The sequence below is a fragment of the Colius striatus genome, chromosome 25 (genome assembly GCF_028858725.1).
Source record: "Colius striatus isolate bColStr4 chromosome 25, bColStr4.1.hap1, whole genome shotgun sequence".
NCBI lineage: Eukaryota > Metazoa > Chordata > Aves > Coliiformes > Coliidae > Colius > Colius striatus.
The window spans coordinates 1,723,172-1,742,865 of NC_084783.1; the positions used below are offsets into that span (position 1 = coordinate 1,723,172).

At 47.6% G+C, this 19,694-nt stretch overlaps 1 protein-coding gene across 1 annotated transcript; it reads right to left on the bottom strand.

The window, feature by feature from the left end:
* Positions 1–427: 427 nt before the first annotated feature.
* PIAS4 (protein inhibitor of activated STAT 4) lies at positions 428–19,118 on the bottom strand. The gene is made up of 11 exons (XM_062015184.1): positions 19,051–19,118; positions 15,159–15,594; positions 10,321–10,405; positions 8,673–8,714; positions 8,187–8,277; positions 7,745–7,873; positions 7,555–7,660; positions 4,103–4,176; positions 3,786–3,946; positions 1,792–1,922; positions 428–1,135 (listed from the first exon to the last, which is right to left on the bottom strand). The coding sequence occupies exons 1-11, from the start codon at positions 19,075–19,077 to the stop codon at positions 930–932; spliced, it is 1,488 nt and encodes a 495-aa protein (XP_061871168.1). The 5' UTR covers positions 19,078–19,118; the 3' UTR covers positions 428–929.
* Positions 19,119–19,694: the final 576 nt, after the last annotated feature.

Here is a 19,694-nt window from a genome sequence, read left to right on the forward strand (position 1 = left end):
AAAGCCTTCTCAAAGAAAAGGGAATGCACAGCCCTTTTAAGTCTTCAAAAACACCAAGTTATTGCACTTCAAAAATACAACAGATTTGTGGTTCCAGCCCTCCCCCACCCCCCCCTCCTACCCCCAACCCCCCGCCCCCGTCCCCTCTCCTCCCCCCATGGCTTCTGCTCAACTAAAACGATTCACTACGCACAATGTCTACGTTACCTTCGGGTTAGGTTAAAAGATTCGAAGCGTGTCTCTTTACATGAGGTGCAGAGCTGTGGGAGCTCCTATCTAGAACAGTGCGATTCCAACCGTACATCTCTTCCCCTCTCACCCCATGCCCCCCGTCCCCACCCCCTCTACGCTCGCTGGGTTATACAAACCTCCCTCACTGCCCCCTCCCTCCCTCCCACCCTTCCCCACCCCCAACCCCAGACTCCCACGTCCAGCAAAAAACTTTTAGATTACTTAAGGAATGGTTATTTAACAAGACAATAAAAATGCACACAGCTTTGGAGATGCAGGGGTTGGGTGCCCGTGGGTCTGCAGGCCAAGGCTGGGCCGCCCCGCGCCGTCCCGGGGGAGGGCAGGGCAGCAGCGACCTGCGGCTCCTGCCTGGCTTTAAGACACTTTCCTCACTTCAGACTCCAGTTCAGGGTCAGGCTTCGAGTGGGGTTGTTTTCCAACCAAGAAGCAGCTCAATGGTTTGTTTTTCATTTGTTAGTTTGGGGTTTTGCTTTTTTTTTTTTTTTGCTTTTTCTTCTTTTTTCTTTTTTTTAACTTTTTTTCTCTCGTTTCAACCATTAACTTGGAACAGGAAAGTCACAGGAGATCAGGGGGGAAGGGAGATGAGGTGGGAGAGGATGTTCTCCCTCCTTGTCCAGTTTAGTAAGCACCAGAGTATTCAAGTGTGTCCGTTCTGAGATTCAGAGCTGCTTCCACAGTCAGCAGGCGGAAACTAAACCTTTCTCGTAAGAGCAGCGTCGTTTTGGTTGGGGTCCCTCATCGTCGTCATCCTCTTCCTCATCTTCCTCCTCCTCTTCCTCTGAGGATGAGCTGTCCAGTGTTAAATCCACCACGTCAGCAGGAGCCTTCGCGTTCTCCCCGTTGGTGTTGGGAGTGGGCAACAGCCCGTTCACATCCGAAGAACCTGGAAGAGGTGAGGGAAGAGAGGGCTAAAGGAGACGCTTCATCTGGGGTGGACACTCCACGCCCAGCTTAGGGGGATGCTCTGATACTCCTGGTCTCTCACAGCCATGGGGGGCTTAGAATGTTCAGTGGGAAGAGAGCCACAAGGATCATGGAATGGTTTTCGTTGGCAAAGCCCTTGAGCTGCTGCAGTCCCAGCCCTCCCCTCACCCTGCCCAGCCCAGCACTGACCCACAGCCCTCAGCACCTCAGCTCCAGGGCTTTGGGATCCCTCCAGGGCTGGGCACTCCCCCAGCTCCCTGGGCAGCCTGGCACAGGGGCTGACACCCCTCTCAGGGAAACAGTTCTGCCTCAGCTCCAATTTCAACCTCCCCTGAGGCAACTTGAGGCCTTTTCATTTACTACTGGGGAGCAGAGACCAACCCCCAGCTCACTGCAGCCTCCTGTCAGAGAGTTGCAGAGAGTGCTCCTGGCTCCCCTCAGCCTCCTCCAGGCTAAAGACTTTGGTCCTAGACCAAATCATTTGGTCCAACTGCCTGACCACTTCAGGGCTGACCAAATACTAAAGCTTGTTCTCAAAGCTTGTGAGGATGTCTGGGGCTAAAGACTTGAAAGTACTGTAGGAAATGGGCACAGACTGCAAAACCAGATCCTCACCTAGAACTAAGATTGGACACTGAGGGCTGCAGCTCCGCTCCTTCTCAGCTTTGATGGGACACCAGGAGCCATCCACCAGGTACTCGATTTCATCTGCATCTTCACATTCCGTCAGGATCTTTGACAGGAGCCTGGGCAGGAGAAAAGATGCCATTTGTTATGCTGGAGGCAATCAGCACAGTGCTGGGCCAACAACCTGAATCTTCACCTTAAACAGCCTTAAATATGGAAGAAATTTGGTGTTAGAACCATGCCAGACAGGCAGCTCTTGCACTCCAGGGCTTGTTTCATTACCCATCAAACCCATCCAGGTTCAGACAGTGTAAGCCATCTCCATCCTTTCTGATACCAGAGCTGCACTGTGAGCTAACGATTTAATTATGAGCAATTAGAAGCCAGCTTTGCCTCTTCACCCAGTTTCCCCAGTCTGGTACCCCTTGCAGGCAGCTGTCTGAGGCCCCAGCTGGAGCTGTGTCAGGGCTGCTGCAGCTACAGCCACACCAAGGCATTTAGCAAAGGGCACAATACCCCATGACATGAGGAAATCGAGACTCCAACAAGCAGCACTTCACTTCCTTCCTACTTTTATTTCCCAAAGCCTCCAACAGCAGTCACCAAAACAATATCCTGAAAAAAACTCACATTGACTCAGCTCAAGAAAACTATTTGTGGCATCAGTAGTGAGAGAAAGTTTCTGCTTTCCTCCAGCTCAGGTAGGAAATGTCTCCATAGACGGGCCTGTCATCCAGCAGAGAAGCTGACAAGGCCCAGAGGACCTTTGACTCAACCAACCACCTCTGCCCCAGGGAGCCTACACCTCTTTTTTGACTACCAACATCCAGCTGTGACTGCCAGGTTCCCTCCAGCTTACCTTCAGGGAGGTCTGAAGACTACCCTCATCCAATGGAACCGGCACCAAAACCCAGTCCTGAGCACTGCAGAGCCAAGAAGCATGCTGATCCTTCACCAGCATGAACCCCTCATCATCCAGGAGGGACAATGGCATTGCTGACCTGCAGATTCCCCCAATCCAACCCCTTCTATCTCCCCCTTCAGTCTCAGCAGCCTTGTTTAAGGTCTCAAAGGAACTGGATTTTCCTGTTGGTGCTGGCCAGAGGACAAAGCAAACAGGTTATCTGTGCCCAGGCTGCTTCAGACTGCCTAAAAAACCACAGCTCCTGGATCAAATCAGTACCTACAAACACAGCAACAGGCAGAATATCATCAGCCTGACGCTGGGAATCCACCACCCAGGCAGAGACTTGTCTGCTCACCACACTGCCTGGTGTGCCAAGAGAGCTGGATGCACCTGAACCATTTCTCTACACTCTTCCCACTTTTGAGGGAACTCGAGTTCCACTCATCCAAGCCATGAGGGTGGAGATCATTTTCCAGAAGCCAAGAACCAGGCACCTTGCTCCACAGGTCCTCAGGGCTGCTCCCAGCTTGGCTATCATCACTTTGGGTGTCGGTGGTCCCAGCCCATACAACAAGCTCCCTGCATTTTGAGGCAGAGCAGCTTCATTTGTGACGTGGGTGGAGATGACTGTTGGCGTTAATTCACTCCTTGTTCCTTCTTTTACTCCTGGAAAAAGCAGCCAGGCAGTTTATTGTGTCCTTCTCTGGAGACAGCCTCTGGAAGCCCTGTTTCTGGAGCTGACAAGCATGGTTGCCAGCTTTCTGCCTGCCTCAGGTGGCTCCTGCTGTCAGATTAGCTCATTCAGTGGCTTGCAAATAGGATCCTGTCCATCAGGTCTGCAACGTGAAGAGGGAGAGCTCCCATTTTTGGGAATAAGCCTCTTGGCACACAGCTACACGTCCAAGCTTTCCAGTACAACACACCAAAACAACTACATCAGAATATCACCAGCAGAATAAGTGTCCAACTTTGTTTTGAGGTGAACATCAATCAGATGCACAGATCAAAAGAGCAGATGCCGCAGCCAGCCGAGAAGAAGAAAGGGCTCGAGCACAGAGGAGTGTTAAGTACTCACCCATCAATGATTAGCTGGTCATAGGGTGCTGGTTTGTCACACACAGGACACATCCATGTGGGCTTTTTCTCATTCATCTGTAGGTAGAAGACTGCATCAAAGCACTGCAGGTGTGCACAGGTCTCCGCCCGGCACGGGACAGACAGCCGCATCTTCACTAGCTGTTGAACCAAAGAGCAGAGGATCAGCAACAAAACCTACCCAGGCACCAGGTAGTTCTCTTGGCAAAATGAAAAGTGTGTTAGCCTGCAAAGCTGCTCAGCAGCAGAACAGGGTTTCTTGACAAAAGCAGACCAAAGCATATGGCAGAGACTTACCGGGCAGATGAGAGAGACTCGAACGCCTGTGGTGGCGATTTCGCTGTCTGGATCCAAGCGTAGCTTCTCCTTCACTGCAGCGAGAGTAGAGAGCACAACATTGACCAGATGCAAACTTCAACCTTGGAAACAAGACGTAGCACAGGCCAAGCAGCTCAACAACAGCCCTTTTGCCACGTGCCAGACCTTCTCCCCACTGATGACAGTCAGGGACTGGGGACACAGGAGGCAGAAAGAGGTTGTATCGGACCAGGCTCACGCAGCCTCCAGAGCTCAGGAGACACCCTGCCTAGCCACTAAAAATCTGGTGCATGATGAGGCAGTTCGGGGTCTCCAGACGAGCTGGAGCACTTATTGACTGAGGAAGCTCATGTTTTCTCACAGATCTCTCTTCCCAATGACCCAGGTCTCCCAGCCAGCACGTGCTGCCTCTTATCCAGGCAGAGCAAAGGAAGGAGCTGGGATGGACTTAGTGGTTTCCCTTGTCCCTACTTGTGTTATCTGCTACCTACACCATCGACTCTCTCTTAGCAACCCTTCCATTTCTTACTTAGAAATTACAGGCTGAGCAGCTGGGGTACATGGAGGAAATCACGCTGCTGGTGAGCTTTTTCATGTTAATATTATACCAAGGCAGCAAACTGGGAGTTAGCTTTGTCCCCCTTCAGGGAGGACTAAGACACCCACAAACCTGGACTTGCCACAGGGAGGGGAAGCATGGATGGACAGAGCTCTAGCACATGGCAAGACTTCTGGAGTGAAGTCAGTTTAGGCTTATGAGGTCATTGAGCATAAGCACAATGGATTTGATTCCCTTCTGAGACAAGTGGCAAAAGGACAGGGTTAACTGCCCACCCCTGTCCTTTGAAAGTCAGAGAAAGTCCCCCCAGAGGCGAGCAAACCCGGGGGGACAGTCAAATGGACAGGAAACCACATCCCATCATTTCCCCATCACATAAACAAACCTTCTCTTACTGTTACAGGGCTAGAACCCTGTTTTTATACTGGCCAGCTCATTTATTCCAGCAGACTGTTGAATAGGAACCGCAAACAGAGCCAGAGGTACCAGGGCAGGCAGCTCAAAGAGCAAGGCAGCCATGCAAAACCAGTCAGGAGCAGAGATCCAGCACGTATTTGGAAAAGAATTAGACATTAGGAAAAGGAGGCAGAGAATCCTGTCCCTTCTGCTGCACCCTGAAAGCAAAACCCCAGGGAGCTGCAGGCAAATCAAAGAGAGCAGCCGAAGTGCTGCTTCACCCCATCAAGGTGAGGAATCAGCATACAAACTTAGCTTTAAACTACTTTAAAGCTCCTAAAACTCCTTTAAACTCCTAAAGAGTAGCTGCTGCTAACAGTGCTGTCTGAAAAGGCCTTTGGCACATCCATCACCATTTTTCTTCAGAGCAAGTCAGCCATTTCTTTTAACCTTTTCAGCTCATAACATGTCTCCAGACAGGCTACACACAGTTTTGCAACACACAGTTCTAATTACAGTGACTTCTCAGATGTGAAATTCCCACAAGATTACAAGACTTGGTGGGGTTTTCTTCACAAGATTTTTCACCCAAGCTTCATTTTACACAAAGTTCTTTGTATGAGCACTCTCTGAGCATCAATTATTACAATTCCCATGAAGGAGAAACTGGCATTTTCTAGGACCTTCTGGTTAGAATCAAACCATCTCAAGACTGCTTTTGGATCCTCAGCCATGTATGTAAGCATCTCTGTTTCCAGACAACGTTCCTATCCTAAAGTCAACAGAAGCAGATGCAAAGGGAGATGAGTCAGCCCCGAGATGCAACCGAAGTCCAAGGGTAGCTTTAGTGAGTGCTGAGGGAGATATGGCAATGAACATGATATGGAATCATTTGCAGAACAGACCAGAGCTATAAAAGCAAAGTTTACAAGGTGCTTGTGCTTGCTAGTTTCAGATGTTCAAACAACTTCCAAGCAGTGACAGGCCAAAGGAACTGAAACAAGACAACATTCCTATTTTGTCAAAATTAAGGTCTCCTAATGGAACTCGTCTCTGCCCCAAGGGCCAGCCAAAGCTGTTAGTTACCTAAGTCAGGAGAGCTGCAGGCACATGCTTGTCACCGAGGGGAAAAGGCAAGAAAGCTGCTTTCAGAACCTGTGCCTGACACTCTCTGATGAAGAACCCGTCCTGCAAGCGCTCGCTTTAAAGGGAGCAGCGTGTTCTGGTTTCAAGAAGCATCAGATAAGAATGAGAAGATCCTCTGCAGTTTAGGACAACCCAAACACCAGCCTCTGCAGGATTCAGTTAAGGTTCTGGTGAACAGCAAAAAACAAAGGAGCACAGCCAGTGCCTTGGGCTTCTGAGAATGATGGATATTTAAGAAGTGGAAATTATCTTCTGTTGGTAGATCAGCTCTGGCTGCCAGAATGGTCTCATATGACCAGGACTGCCACAGACACTATTGGGTGGGGCACACAGATACAGAAGTGATCAGCATCTGCTGCAGAAATGCTGCACTCAACATAAAGATCCAAAGCTTGGCCGAAGTAGCAGTGTGCCCCACAGTGTGCATCAGGCTGCAGAAGACTGGACATGCCTGAAATCACCGTGTGAACTACAACCTATCTTCAAGATTATTTCTCTTATACTCTGTAAAAGTTGTCCATGATCTGAGCACTGTTTTGAAGACCATCGTGATCCAAAGGGACTAGTTCTTCCACCCATAACTCAACAGCACGAATGCTCTCTCCAGTAACATTAAATAACTGGAAATCTTCCAGACTTTCATGAGCTGCAAGTCAAGTTCTCCCTTGGAAAGGTCATTTCCCCTCATTTTCAGTAATGTTTTTGCATTTGCCTCATCCCACGATGATTTACCTGAGCGGTCTGGGATAAGCATCTCTCGGGATCATCTCTTCTCTGAAGCTGTCAACGCATATGAAAGTGCTGGTGGTGAAATCCCACTGCCAGCCCCTAGGATTCACGAGGGGGGTTGGGGCAGCAAGACATTTTCACCAGGATCCCTGGCTCCAGAAATCTCCTTTGGAAATAGTGCGAGTCAAGGCCGAGGTGCTGTGGTAATGTTCGTCAGCTCATAATTACTCAGGTGAAGGCATGAAGGCACTTGAGTCAGAAGGACACTGGCCCTCAGCAGCACCCACCACGATACGACCTGGGGACAAATCCTAAATCCAACTGAAGTGATTCAGAGTTTCTGCAGAGCCACGAGAAACGGGCGCTGCAAAAGGGCTGCACTTGCAACACAGATCTGGGGCCGTTTCACACGACTGGCACACAGCTCACAGCAAGTCCGTTGCAATAAAAAGGGGTTTTATACAACTGGAGGAAAGAAACGGTATAAAGCTTGGCAGCTGTTCCCAAGCAGGTTTCTAGCAGCCTGGCTGTTAGGAATGCTGCAGCCTGACAAGCACACCACGAACCTTCCCAAGCCACCGCGTTAAGCAGACACACTCACCGAGTGCTTTGCAGAGCTCTGGGTGTTTGATGCCAATGGTTTTCAACCTCTGCAGCAGCTCTGCTGAGGTCATCTGTCGCACTAGGTAGAGCCCCACGGAATAGCTCTGGTGAGAGAAGGAAGGGAAGGGTAAGAGGCTGCTCTTTTGCACTCCTCGGTGCAGCTCTGCGCCGCTGCCTTCGGCACGTACCTTCCCATAATTGCCCCAGGTAACGGTGATGCGATTGGTCGCTGCAGACAAGTACATGAGGTGGGTGAGGTTGATGGGACGACAGGGCCTTTTCGGTTCCACTCCAGGTTTGTTTGATGGATAGTAGCCCTAAGGCAGAAAGATTATTTATTGATTTATTTGCCATGGGTACCTCAGCCTCACTAAATTCTACTCACCCACAGCTTTCAGGGAGGGGGTAGAAGGGAATTGAACTAAGCACAAGGTAAAAAGGATCAAGTCTTTTCACAAGAACAGTTTATTAACATGATAGTTAATATATTAGAAAATTAAGCTTTAAACTGAGTAGTGCACTTTTATACTCTGGCTTCTCATCTGCATTCATCAGCAAAAGAATTTCCTTCTAAATGACACAAGTGCTTCCCAAGGTGCAACGTCACCTCTCAGGGCTGAGCTCACTTACCGGCACGGAGCAGTAACTATGGTTCACTTTCACTGCAATGTTCGGAGGGTACTGATCCTCCTGAGGAGAACTAGTGTCTGTGTAACAGATTCTGTAAAGAAACAACACATCTCTCAGTATCCCCTCACTGTGAACTCTCTGGATGTTCAAAGCCCTCAGCACATCACCAGCAACCAACCACCACCACGTGCCAAGCCATGTTCCCTGTGTCTGGCCAAAGCCACGTGGCTCTCCCAAATGGATGCAGGCTTGATACCTGGGCAGCAAAATCTGCCACACTTGCTGTTTTCTACAGCAGCACTAACTCAAGCAGTGTATGTAGCAAGGAGTTAGAAAATCAAGATGCTTGTGTAAGGAATGTGAACAAACAACTTCCTCCAAGTTCTCTTTGCAGCTATGAAAACCAGACTGAAAGTTAACATATTTGGGTAGTGCATTCCCTCCTCCCCTGCTGGGATGTTAAATCAGCCCCATGCTCAGACATACCTTAGCACAACCTGAACTGATTTCACACCGGGTTGCAACTCCCTGGGAAATGAAAGAAAAACCAGAAATGTCACATTAATTATGTAAAAAAACCCAAACAAACCCACAAAAAAACAACCCAGGACAGTCAAAATCAGCTGGCATGTTTGCCAAACTCAAGAGGTTTAGTTTTGATTGACTTCTAAAGAATTACTTTACAGATTTGTATTTAAATTGTGCAATTCCCCCTGCAAGTATCAGTGGTCTTGTAACTTTCATTTTTCCTAATGTCCAATCCTACAGTCTTTCTCTTGAGTTTCCAAAACTCTAAAGATGTTGGGTGGAAGATATCAATTTGCACATCATCCCTTTGCAAGCATTTACAAAAACTAGGTTTTAAGGTCAGGTCTACCTGACAGTGTTCCTTCAAGACTCTCTTTGTTCAATTATTCAGCTAAAGCTGCTCATGCAGACCAAGGCACCAAGTACCACGGCACCAGCAGAACAACTGGTAATGTTGCTGGCTTCAGCAGTGCTATTCATAGCAGGATTTCAACTGCTACCAGGGAAGCAATACATCCCAGAATATTTTATTACAGGTGCAAAACGTACTCTAATAGCTGCAGAGGTCATGAGGCATTAAGTAAAATCCTCAAATTAGTCTTGACTTGCCTCTAAAAATGTTTTGCAGTAGAGATGTTTCGATTTTGGGGGTAGAAGGGATGGAGTCTCAGCCCAGCTGACAGACAGGAGCTGACGTAGCAGTATGAAATCTGAGGAGGAACACATCTGGATACCACCCACAAGCACTGGAAGTGATGGACCTGTGCTGAGTGATCCCTGAAACCTCTGCTATGAAATATTTATGTTAATGATGGTGAAAATTCTCCCACAAAAGGAGAAGAAAAGCATCAAGAATCAGCAACACGGTACATCATTTCCTTTCTGTTAAGTCTTCAGCTTCCCCTGCACTGCTTCTGTTGACCTACTGGGATCACAACAGTAATCAAGCACCCTCATCTTTCTCTGACAGTCTGATAACAGAATGATTTTTCCACAAAGTAAAACACTTGAAGCTTTTTATGCTTAGTTTTGGATGGCCTCTTCCACATCATTGTCCTTCCACAGTGGCAAGGACCAAGAGGCACATTAGCAGAAGAGGAAACCTTACTGCCTGCAGATATCTCTTAGGTGCAACTTGTGATTCAAACAGTTGAATCATCACAGAGGTCAGGGTAAATCCTAATGGATGTGAGATGTTTCCTGATGCAGTTACTCTAGCATCCTTTACAACAAGGAAGCTTTCTTTCAGATGCAATGCAAGCAGTATCACGTGTATAGCTTTTAAACTTTTGATGCAAAGAAAAATCTGCAAATGTTCACAAAATTCCAGAAATTTAGGTCACCAGCAACTTCAGAACAATTTTCCTGCCCGAGCGTGAGATTAAAAAGCAAAGATTAGAAGTGAAACTCAGGGACTTAGATGAATAAAACTGTAGCTCCCACCTCTCCCAAAGCGATTTGCTTCACATGAGAAGCAGTCTGACTGCTAATGTCCTCAAAGAAACTTGTGTTTCCTTGCAGGGAACAAAAACTTCTACAGAAAGAGAAGGCAAAGGATTTATACAGCTGCATTTGCTTTGAATTGTTAATGCCCAGTGAGAAGTACCTGGAATTTCTGATCAGCTCCACTTGTCTTGGTGTTAATGCAAAAATGCACGGACTTTCCTGAAGCTTCTCATTATTCTGTGGAACTGAGGAGGAAAAAACAAAACAAACACCACTGTACATCAAACTCATAACATCCAGCTCTCCTCACACTGCTCAGCACAAGGTCCTGAGCTCTGTTAACTTCTGAATCTTATTTTCTCCCATACAGCTGAGCAAGAACTCCAGACACCGTGCATTTTGGTAAACCTACTGTTGATTCTAGCTTTGCTCATTTATTGCTTGCCTCTCCTAGCATGCTAATGGTACATGCTGGATTGGGACTTGCTTTCTCTAATCTTATCCCTCCCCTCAAATAATCAATGAGCCAACATTCTTATTCACCTAAGAATAGCCCCTAAGAAGCATCACAACATGGATACTAAAACTCAAGGATAAGAAGAGATCTGTGCATGACACAAAAGCGTGAAACCACCAGACTGATTCTGGAAATGAAAGGAAACACCAACAATCAGGTTAGATGATAAAAAAAACATTGCAAAAACCAGCTGTGAGAGACAAAATGTGACTTACAAACACACGACCTTGAGGGTGTGTTGATAGGTAGGGTGCTACAGTTGCACTTGCAGAAACTCTCAGCTGAGAATTCAGCATTAATTGGCCTTTTATCCATAATTTTAAGGTCAGATAGTTAAAACTAAGCTTGAGATGGGGAAACTTATGTTTTTTTCCCCTTTTTAGGAAGAGTTGGATGATTTTCTTTGCATCATTTAAATTGCTGGTTTATTCAAAGCCAATATAGCAGAATCTGAGAAGTAAACCAGTATGCTTTACTATGAATAAGATGAAGGAAGGATAAAACCTCAGCAGCCATACAGTCTTGGAAGACACGGTGATGAGCTGCTGGGCTGACTGTGGATACTTCCCTTTGGTAATTCAGCTTTAAAAATGTAAAAAGGACTTTAAGAAAGAAATTAAAGTACCTTCATGGACTTTTAATTTCATTCCAATTTCCATCCAAATGTGTCTTGACCAAATTAACCTCTGAGGAGGACTGTTAGTTTTAGAAAGTGATGAATGATAAGAACAACAACAAAAAAAACCCATTTGTTGCTTAAATAATTGTCTATAGACACACTTCTCAATCATTGGATTACACAAAGATCAAGCAATTCTGATTAGGAAAACTGAGAAGTTGTTCCTGTTTTACTTTGAATCTGTATTAGCTCACTCTTACAACAAATAAAGGGCCTGGCTGGTGAGAGCAGGCTGCCTGCAGCACCAATGGGCACTGTGACAGCATGCTGTCAGTGACAGGAGTCAAACCCTGTGAAACATCCACCAAATTTGCTACCATCTCTCCAGCAAAATATTACAGTATAAAATCCAGCACAGTATCGAACCTCAAAGGAGGTAATTTGCTTGTTTCCATCACACACCAAACAGCGAGTGCTGCTCCACGGCTGAGGCTGAAGGACCACGGCTACCACACAGAAGATCCGATGGGCAGTTTGGACAGTAGCCCTGGCTCTGCACTTTGCCCATGAAACTGCCATCACAGGAAGACAAAAAAATAGCCAGTTGCCTACTTCTTTTCTACAGCTACTTGATTAATAACTCTTCTCTCTGTGCCTGAAGTAAGAGAAATGAGCAGCAGCAGCAGATGCTTCCCTTTTTCTTAATTTCTCACTGAGAAAGACCCTTCTCTGGACAAGACTATCAAGTGGTGCTTCTCAACTGTGCTCACAGAGAACTGACAGAGAGTTGCACAAAACACTCCAATGTTACCTGGACAAAAAAAGCCTCAAAATCAATATACTGGTGGGGTGTTGATTCCTCCTTGGCTACTGAAACTGCTCTGACTAGGCTGAAGGGCCTTTGTGTCCCCACGGGTCTGGGGAAATGGGGCAAGTTGATCACATGGCGTCTTTTATTTCTGTAAGCAGCAGAAGGACTCTTTTTAAGGCATGCCACAGTTTGTTTAGGTAGATCTGGCAACAGCATGAGCATGTGCTTTTGCTGGCATTCCTTGGAGGTCACTCAATGCAGCAGCATCTGTTGTGCAGTCAGTGGAAAGCAGTTGCCTTCACCACGGAACTGGTGGCCCCGTTTACAGCAACTGAAGTCTGGCTTCAGAGAAGGGGGCAAGAGCAGCAGTTTGACTGCTTACATGAGACAAAAGTAAGGCCACTGCTGCAAAGCAGGTATTATCAAAAGGCAAAACCCAAACAAATGCTGTTTACATTGACAGTGGCAGGACCTCCCAGCCTACAAGGCCTTCTGCTGCCACAGCTGCACCACAACATCTCCTTTGGCATGCCTCCAGGAGAAGACCAGAAGCCTTGGTATCTGCAGTGAGTACAGGCTGTCACAGCTAACATGTGGAACAAAAAAAGAAACCCATTCAGAATTCCTTACAGCACACTGGTACTGTCAAAAACTATATTCACACTGCTTTACCCAAAAAGGTGCCAGAGGATTGGTACACTTAGCAGAGCTCCCACGAACACTGCTTGTTAGCTGCTTAAAATACAATGCAGGAGAGAGATTAGTATTCGTTCCCTCTAAAAACATATCTGATCAATCTTAATTTTAAGCCTTATCTACCCAAGAGAATTGCAGCGATTTCAGTAAATTAGAAGAATTCTTTCATGTTGACATCCTGACAACCAAAAAGCTGCAACAGAAGCTGTTTTCATGTAGGTAACTCAGGTACTAAACTCAATACTTAAATTGACTGAAATTGTGCGTGCAGTCAGCAAATACGAGATATGGGCTGGTTCGCAATGGACCTGATTTATCTCCTTTTAGCTGAAGCCACCTTTGTCTACAAGTATAATAGTAATTTGATAGTTCTGCAGGGAATCTGCTTGCCTGCAGACCAAATTAGGCATCGCCCACCTCACCTTTGATCTCAATGCAATCATCTCAAAGAGGCGAGAGCCTTTTCATTAACAAAGATTCTTCCAATTGAAGTCCAGAACATACACATTAAGCTTCTCCTACTCCCACCACAGCTACATGCTTAAAGCATCTCTTTTGTAGTCTAGGGAAATGGGGTCCTGCAACTGCAGCTGGGCCTTTCTAAATGGATCTGAGATCTTAAATCTCTTTCAGGTATTTCCATGCTTGTGCTTGGTCCAGACACCAAGTGGGAAATCTAGGCAACAAAGCATGAACGAGTGCAGCTTCCATTTTCCCCAGAGTGCTTTGTTTTATCATCCTTCCAGGCTAAGCAGAGGCCTACACAAACACAATTCCTGATGTTGAAGTTATTCCAGCACCTGGCCGTTCCAGGTAGCAGTGGGGAGCAGCCCACAGCCACACAGTGCTGAGATAACCCCGGTTTTGCAGAGGAACAAATGCTGCTTTACTGACACCAGTGTAGGCAGAAGGAATTATAGCTGCAGGTCAGCAGGTTGGGAGATTTAAACAAGTGTCTAGAAGACATTGTTAGGTTCTGCACAGCTGACTGGGACAATGGAGAGCGAACATCTGTTCATTCCCAGCTACTCACCAGCAATCCCCAACAGTGAAGCAGAAAACACTCTCATCAAAAGGGAAAATTAGTCAAATATGCTTTAGGGAACAAGCTGACCCCAGGGAGATGTCAGCTAACAGAGGTGAGATACTAAACGTAATGAGACCTCGGTTCTGATCTGATGTAGATGATTTAATGTCAACTTTTAACAAAATCTGTTAATCACAGTAAGCACACCCAGGCTCTGCTCCCATCTCTGGATGTTTTCACTTCTTGAAAATTTGTTTTCCTTCGAAACACTCCATCTGCGTTTTTGACTAACAAATGCTACCTCACATTTCAGATTGAATTGAATTAACCCATTCCCCATACACCATCTACAACATTCTCCCTTTACACTGGCAGTTGCCTCTTGACTGTAAATGGTCCCTCCATTAACATATTTAATACCTCCAAATGAAGATGAAAATTACATAGATGAATTAGTCCTTTTTTTTTCCCACCTGCACAATCACACCTTCATCTTTTTCCCCACAATCCCCATGCACATCAAGCATTTTTCTCAGTAAATCAGCTTCCCAAGCTCTAGGTTCATTTGGAAGCCTGATATTATCACATTGACCTCATGAGATTCAGCAGACTACAATGACACTTCTCTCTACATGCTCCCCTCTCTACAAGGCCCTTACAGTTCACATTCAAGACAATAATTTTTGATTTTTAGAGTTAAAATAATGAAAAAAATCAGTCTCCTAAGCCCCAAAGTGGGAAGAGGCACTTCTTCCAGTTTTCCTTGTTGCCCCTCAAAATACATAGCATCATGCCCAAATAACTGTGACAAGCACAAAAGAGTCAGAAATACTGTTTGATGTGTGTACCACCCTCTTTCATCCACAGGAGGCTTTAGGTCTGGTATTTCAAGCACTGAAAAACAGCATTAGTGTAGAATATGCCAACATAGTTGCTTAGCACAGGTGTGACACCAACACAAAAAGATTTTCATAGATGTGCTGCCACATTACGGAGATGGAAGATAGCTCATGATTCACAAGGAAAGACAGCAATTCAGCAGCATTTCCAACAGAGGCTACAAAAGCTACAGTCAAACAAGACAGGCTTTCAAATGACATCTCAAAGTGACCACATTCCTGTTTTGAGGTTAAGCGGGGAAAAAGAAAAAGCAGATAAATATTGTTCTCTAAATTCTTAAGTATGAGAGGAGAAAGGAGGGCATCCATCACTGTCACAACAGGACTTTACAGAGCCTTGAAAACACCATCACCTTTGGGACACCTAAACCTGTTTCACCTCTCCCCAACCAAGCCCATCATGAACACACCAACATCTTGAACACTCACCTAATTCTGTCGGCTTCAGCAGCTCATCCAGAGTTGTATAGAAGGGAAGTTTCACCAGGCGAACCTCAGGCTTGGCAACTTTGGGAGGCAACCTTCCCAGTCCATTAAGGTATTTCCCATAGAGAGCAGGATAGTCAATATTAGTAGTGGAGATAGAAGTCCGAGCAACGGTGCTCCCGCGGTCATATGATGAATGTATGGAGAGTGCCTCAGGAGCCCGGTGCTGCTGTGGCTGAGGCTGTGTGACTTCAGAACTCTTCTTGGCATAACGAGTCTCATAGAGCTCTTTAATTTTCTTGAAAACTTCAGGGCTGCAGTCAAATTGGACCAATTGCAAAGCTCTGGTGACTAGTTCATGTTTAAGTCCGCTTTTACTCCTGCCAACAAAACCCAGCAACATCTGAAGATCTGAGACTCGGAAACTCATCACCATGTTCTGGGGGATAGAAAATTAAAAATGTTCTTACAGTTATAAAAAGGCAAAGTGTCAGTTCTCACTATGCTCTATAACTGGAATGCAAAAGACTAAAACAACTCCTCAGAAGACAGACACCGAACCTTCTGTTCAAATCATCTGTTATTCACCCGATTAGGATCCCATTTCATAGGTACTTGTTTGAGCAAAAGAAATACAGAGAAGACCATGGACTGAAATACCACCAAAATCAGAGAAACACCACAACAGTCATGGAATCACTCAGAAGCCATTTGTGATAAACGCTAGCTTCTCAAGGCAGGTTGACTGGAAGTGAGAGTGACCACACAAAGGAAAACACCTTGTGCAGGAGGCTCCAGACAAGAAAGAGCACATCAGCTCCTCTAGATCAGAGACTCAAAACCATCTCAACTTCCCAGGCACCTTTGGGGAAGAGAGTTACATTAAATCTTCATCTGAAATGGTGTTGGTGTCAGGCAAAGGGTGAAGAGGAATGTGAACTGGACAAGTGACATTTAATTGAACTGGGGCTGCAAATCCTTTCCTACTCTATTTCACTGCACCTATATACAATCTGTATGGGCAAAAAGACCCCTCTGGATTTCCTACAACATCCACGGGGTCTTTAACAAAAATATTATGTATTTTAGATTACAGAAAGATATGAAAAGACCATTAAAGAGAGAAGTATGCTCTCTGAGAAGAATGCCTCCAAACTCTAATTGGGTGCTTCACCAAGCACTCCTCTGTCATCACAGCCAGTAGCTGCCTTGGCTGGGGCACTGGTATTGGCAAAATCTGTTTTGATTAGCAGTAAAAAAAATAGTCCCATCTCTGTCTTCAGAAATTCAGCCTCTTGCAGCTGGGGAAGCTCAGAAGGTCTGTAACTGTCAGCAGATTCAAAGACCATACAACACGATACGGCAGCTTTCTGTCAGGCTCAGAACTAGGGATCTTTTTCTGTTAAAACTACTGATAGAGCCTGGTCAGGTTCAGTTCAGTTCTCTCTTCCAACCAAGCAGCATTGTGGATGTGCAAGACAAGCATATCAAATAGATGGGTTTTAAAATTCAGGCTGCCTTGAAAATATAACTTGACAGCTACCCACATGTATTTGCTCAATATCACAGCATGGTGGGGGTTGGAAGGGACCTTTACAGATCATCCAGCCCAATCCCCCTGCCAAAGCAGGTCCATCTAGAGCAGGTCACACAGGAACGTGTCCAGGCAGGTTTTGAAGACCTTCAGAGAAGGAGCCTCCACACCCTCCCTGGGCAGCCTGGGCCAGGGTTCCCTCACCTCAGCAGTAAATCCTTCCTGGTTTGTGGAAAACACAGGAATTTCAAGAAAAACAACCTAGAAACAGAGACTCAGCAAGTGTCTCTTCCCCAATATGCCATTCTTGTCTGGGGATGAAAGTCAGATTTATGTGGAAGTTAATGATAGTCTTGTAATTTCCTGGAATAAAATAGCTATAGATTTATTTATGTATATTAAAAAAAAAAGCATCTCCTGACTCCAGAAACATTTAACAACTGCTTTTGCCTGTGTAGGAACGAGACTATAGAGAAAATGCCATTTTATTTTCTGCTTTTTCATGAAATCTGTCATTTACTCTGGAAGCCCAAAAGATGTTCCACAAACGTCACTGGCTGCAGTTAAAATCTTTTGGCAGTTATGATGTGTCCCAAAATACATTTGATGAGAGGAAAAAAACCAAAAAAGGCAGATAACTTTAAAGAGGAGAAAAGAGATATTTAATTGCCAGAAAGTCAGGATTCAAGAGATCTGGGTTCATATTGCTGCTTCTCTAGATATCACCTGCGTGATCTCAGAGAAATCTCATTTCTGTGTCTCAGTTTTCTGCAAAATGGAGAACGTATTTCCCTTTCTGAGGCACTTTGAGGATAAAGAGCATATTTGCAAAGATAAATACATCATGGTAGTATAAATACTTCAACAGTGAGGGTCCAGGGAAATCAGAGGAGCATAGCAGACAGGTATTGCTGTACTCACTGCTCCTACATCACCAGTCACTTGAGACTGTCGGTGTGTAAAGCAGAATTTGAGCTGACAGTCCTCTGCAGTTTGCATTTAGAAATATTTAAGATCCAGAAGGATGACCAGACTTGAGCAGTGGCAGAAGAACAAGCTTCAGACAAAGAAAACTCTATCGCTGAGGCTTGGACCTGCATGACAGTATGATCAGTAGAAAGACCACATTAATTCCAGAGATAGTTAATGCTCAAGTCTATTCCTCCTGCTGAGGAAGATCTGCATGCAAGTGGCACAGAGTCCATCACATACCCGCTATGGGGACAACCACGACATCTTGCAAATACATCTCCTTCTCCTCTGGATCCTGGGCTCAGCTCACAACACTGAGAGGGGCCCAAGAGCAGTGAGAGGGCAGTACCTCCTAGCACAAGCCTCTTCTAAATCTTACTTTTGCAGCGACATCCTCGTTGGTGAGCTGATCCCACAGGCAGCAAACACTTTCCATTTGCTGGCATTGCTCTGTAAACACCATACCCTCAGCACCAGCTTCCCCAGGATGCTGTTGGATGAAGACCACTCAAGGGCCACCAGCTCCTCTGCACTGCCACAGACCCTGGGACATGAAGTCCCAGCTCCCAGAGAGGCACCAGTGAACAATGACCAAAAGCAAAACAGAGAAAGCTGCCACAGAGTGTAGACTCTTTCCTCCTGAGGGCCCAATGGGTACACAAGACTCCTTGGGAGCAGAGTGTTGTGAAGGCATTCCACCTCATCCCATGGCAGAGGGGCTCTGGAGGCTGCCCCAGTCCTCCCCATCACGGAGAGTCGGGGGTCCTGCCTCAACACTGGGCATTGCTTATCCTGTCACGATCCCATCAGCCACGACCAGACAGGCAACGCCAGGCTGAGGCCGCTGTGAGGGCTCCGGAGACCTCCCACCTCCCGGGCCCGGTTGGACACCGCCGCTCTGCTCCCCTAAACCGGTCAGGGAGCCCAGGGCAGGCCGCGTCGGGGTAAGCACCGGGCACGACTGGCCCCGTGTCCCGCGGGGAAGGGGTGAAGGGCCCGGGGAACTGGGGAAAGAGCTGCACGGGGAAGCCACTTGCGCTAATTAATCACTGGGAATTAGCTGCGGGGGAGGCTGGGGCTCGGCCCGGCTCGTACCCCTGGGGAGCCACCTGGCCGTGCCCCTGTGGCGCGGGGCCGGGCCAGGCCTTGGGTCCGGCGGGGGCAGCGGCCGGCGCAGAGCGCGGGGCGGGGCAGCCCCTGAGGTAAAAAGTGTGGGGGGGGCGGTCCTGGGGCGCCGCCCCCCTGCCTCTCACTGCCGGGGCCGGGGCCGAGGTCGTGCCGCCCGCCCGCCCACCCGCCCGCCGTTCCCCTGCCGGGAACCGCCCGGCTCTGCCCGGCTCGGCCCGGCACAGGCCCTCCCGGTGCGGCGGGGGGCACGGACTCACTCACTTTCGCCTCCACCAGTTCCGCCGCCATCTTGGCCTCCAGCGTCCACCGCGCCGGGAGCCGCCGCCGAGTCACGTGACGCCCGCGGCGGGGGAGGGGCCGCGACAGGCACGCGCCGCCCAATCCGCGCGCGCGCTCCGCTCCCGGCGGGACGCGGCCTCACTGCGCAGGCGCAACGGCGCTGCCCCGCCCGCCCGGGCGCCTTAAAGCGGCAGCGCCGCGCCGCCGGGCGCCTGAACGGGCGGTGTCAGGCCCGGGGCTGGAGATACGGACCCCGGCGCCTCAAAGAGACTGATGTGCAGTGCCCCTGGAATGAGGTCAGAGCTCGCTGTGCACGGTGTCGGGGAGGCTCAGGGCTCTTTGGCCCAGCCATGAGGTGCTTCCTCTCGGCCCAGGGTGGCACCGTCTGGGGGCAGTTTTGTCCTGAAACCGGGGAGCACTGGATCGGCTCCCCCGTGGTTTTGTTGGGGAACCCTGTTGAAGGGCCAGTGGCTGCTGGAGGCCTTTATGAAGAGAAACTTCTGTGGTTAAAAACACAAGAAAACAGCGCTTTTGGGTCTGTGCCCTCACCAGAGAAACCCAAAGGATGCTGCCCCAACAGTCCTCCTCCTCCTCCTCACTCCACGGCAGCCTCCACTTGAACCTGA

Bases quoted from the DNA above. Each gene is read 5' to 3' on its own strand.
- PIAS4 (XM_062015184.1), bottom strand. From the start codon at position 19,077: ATGGCGGCGGAACTGGTGGAGGCGAAA. The intron at 15,595-19,050 runs GTGAGTGAGTCC...TCTATCCCCCAG, and splicing joins CGGAACTGGTGGAGGCGAAA to AACATGGTGATGAGTTTCCG. The intron at 1,136-1,791 runs GTGAGGATCTGG...CACCTCTTCCAG, and splicing joins GTGTCCAATCTTAGTTCTAG to GTTCTTCGGATGTGAACGGG.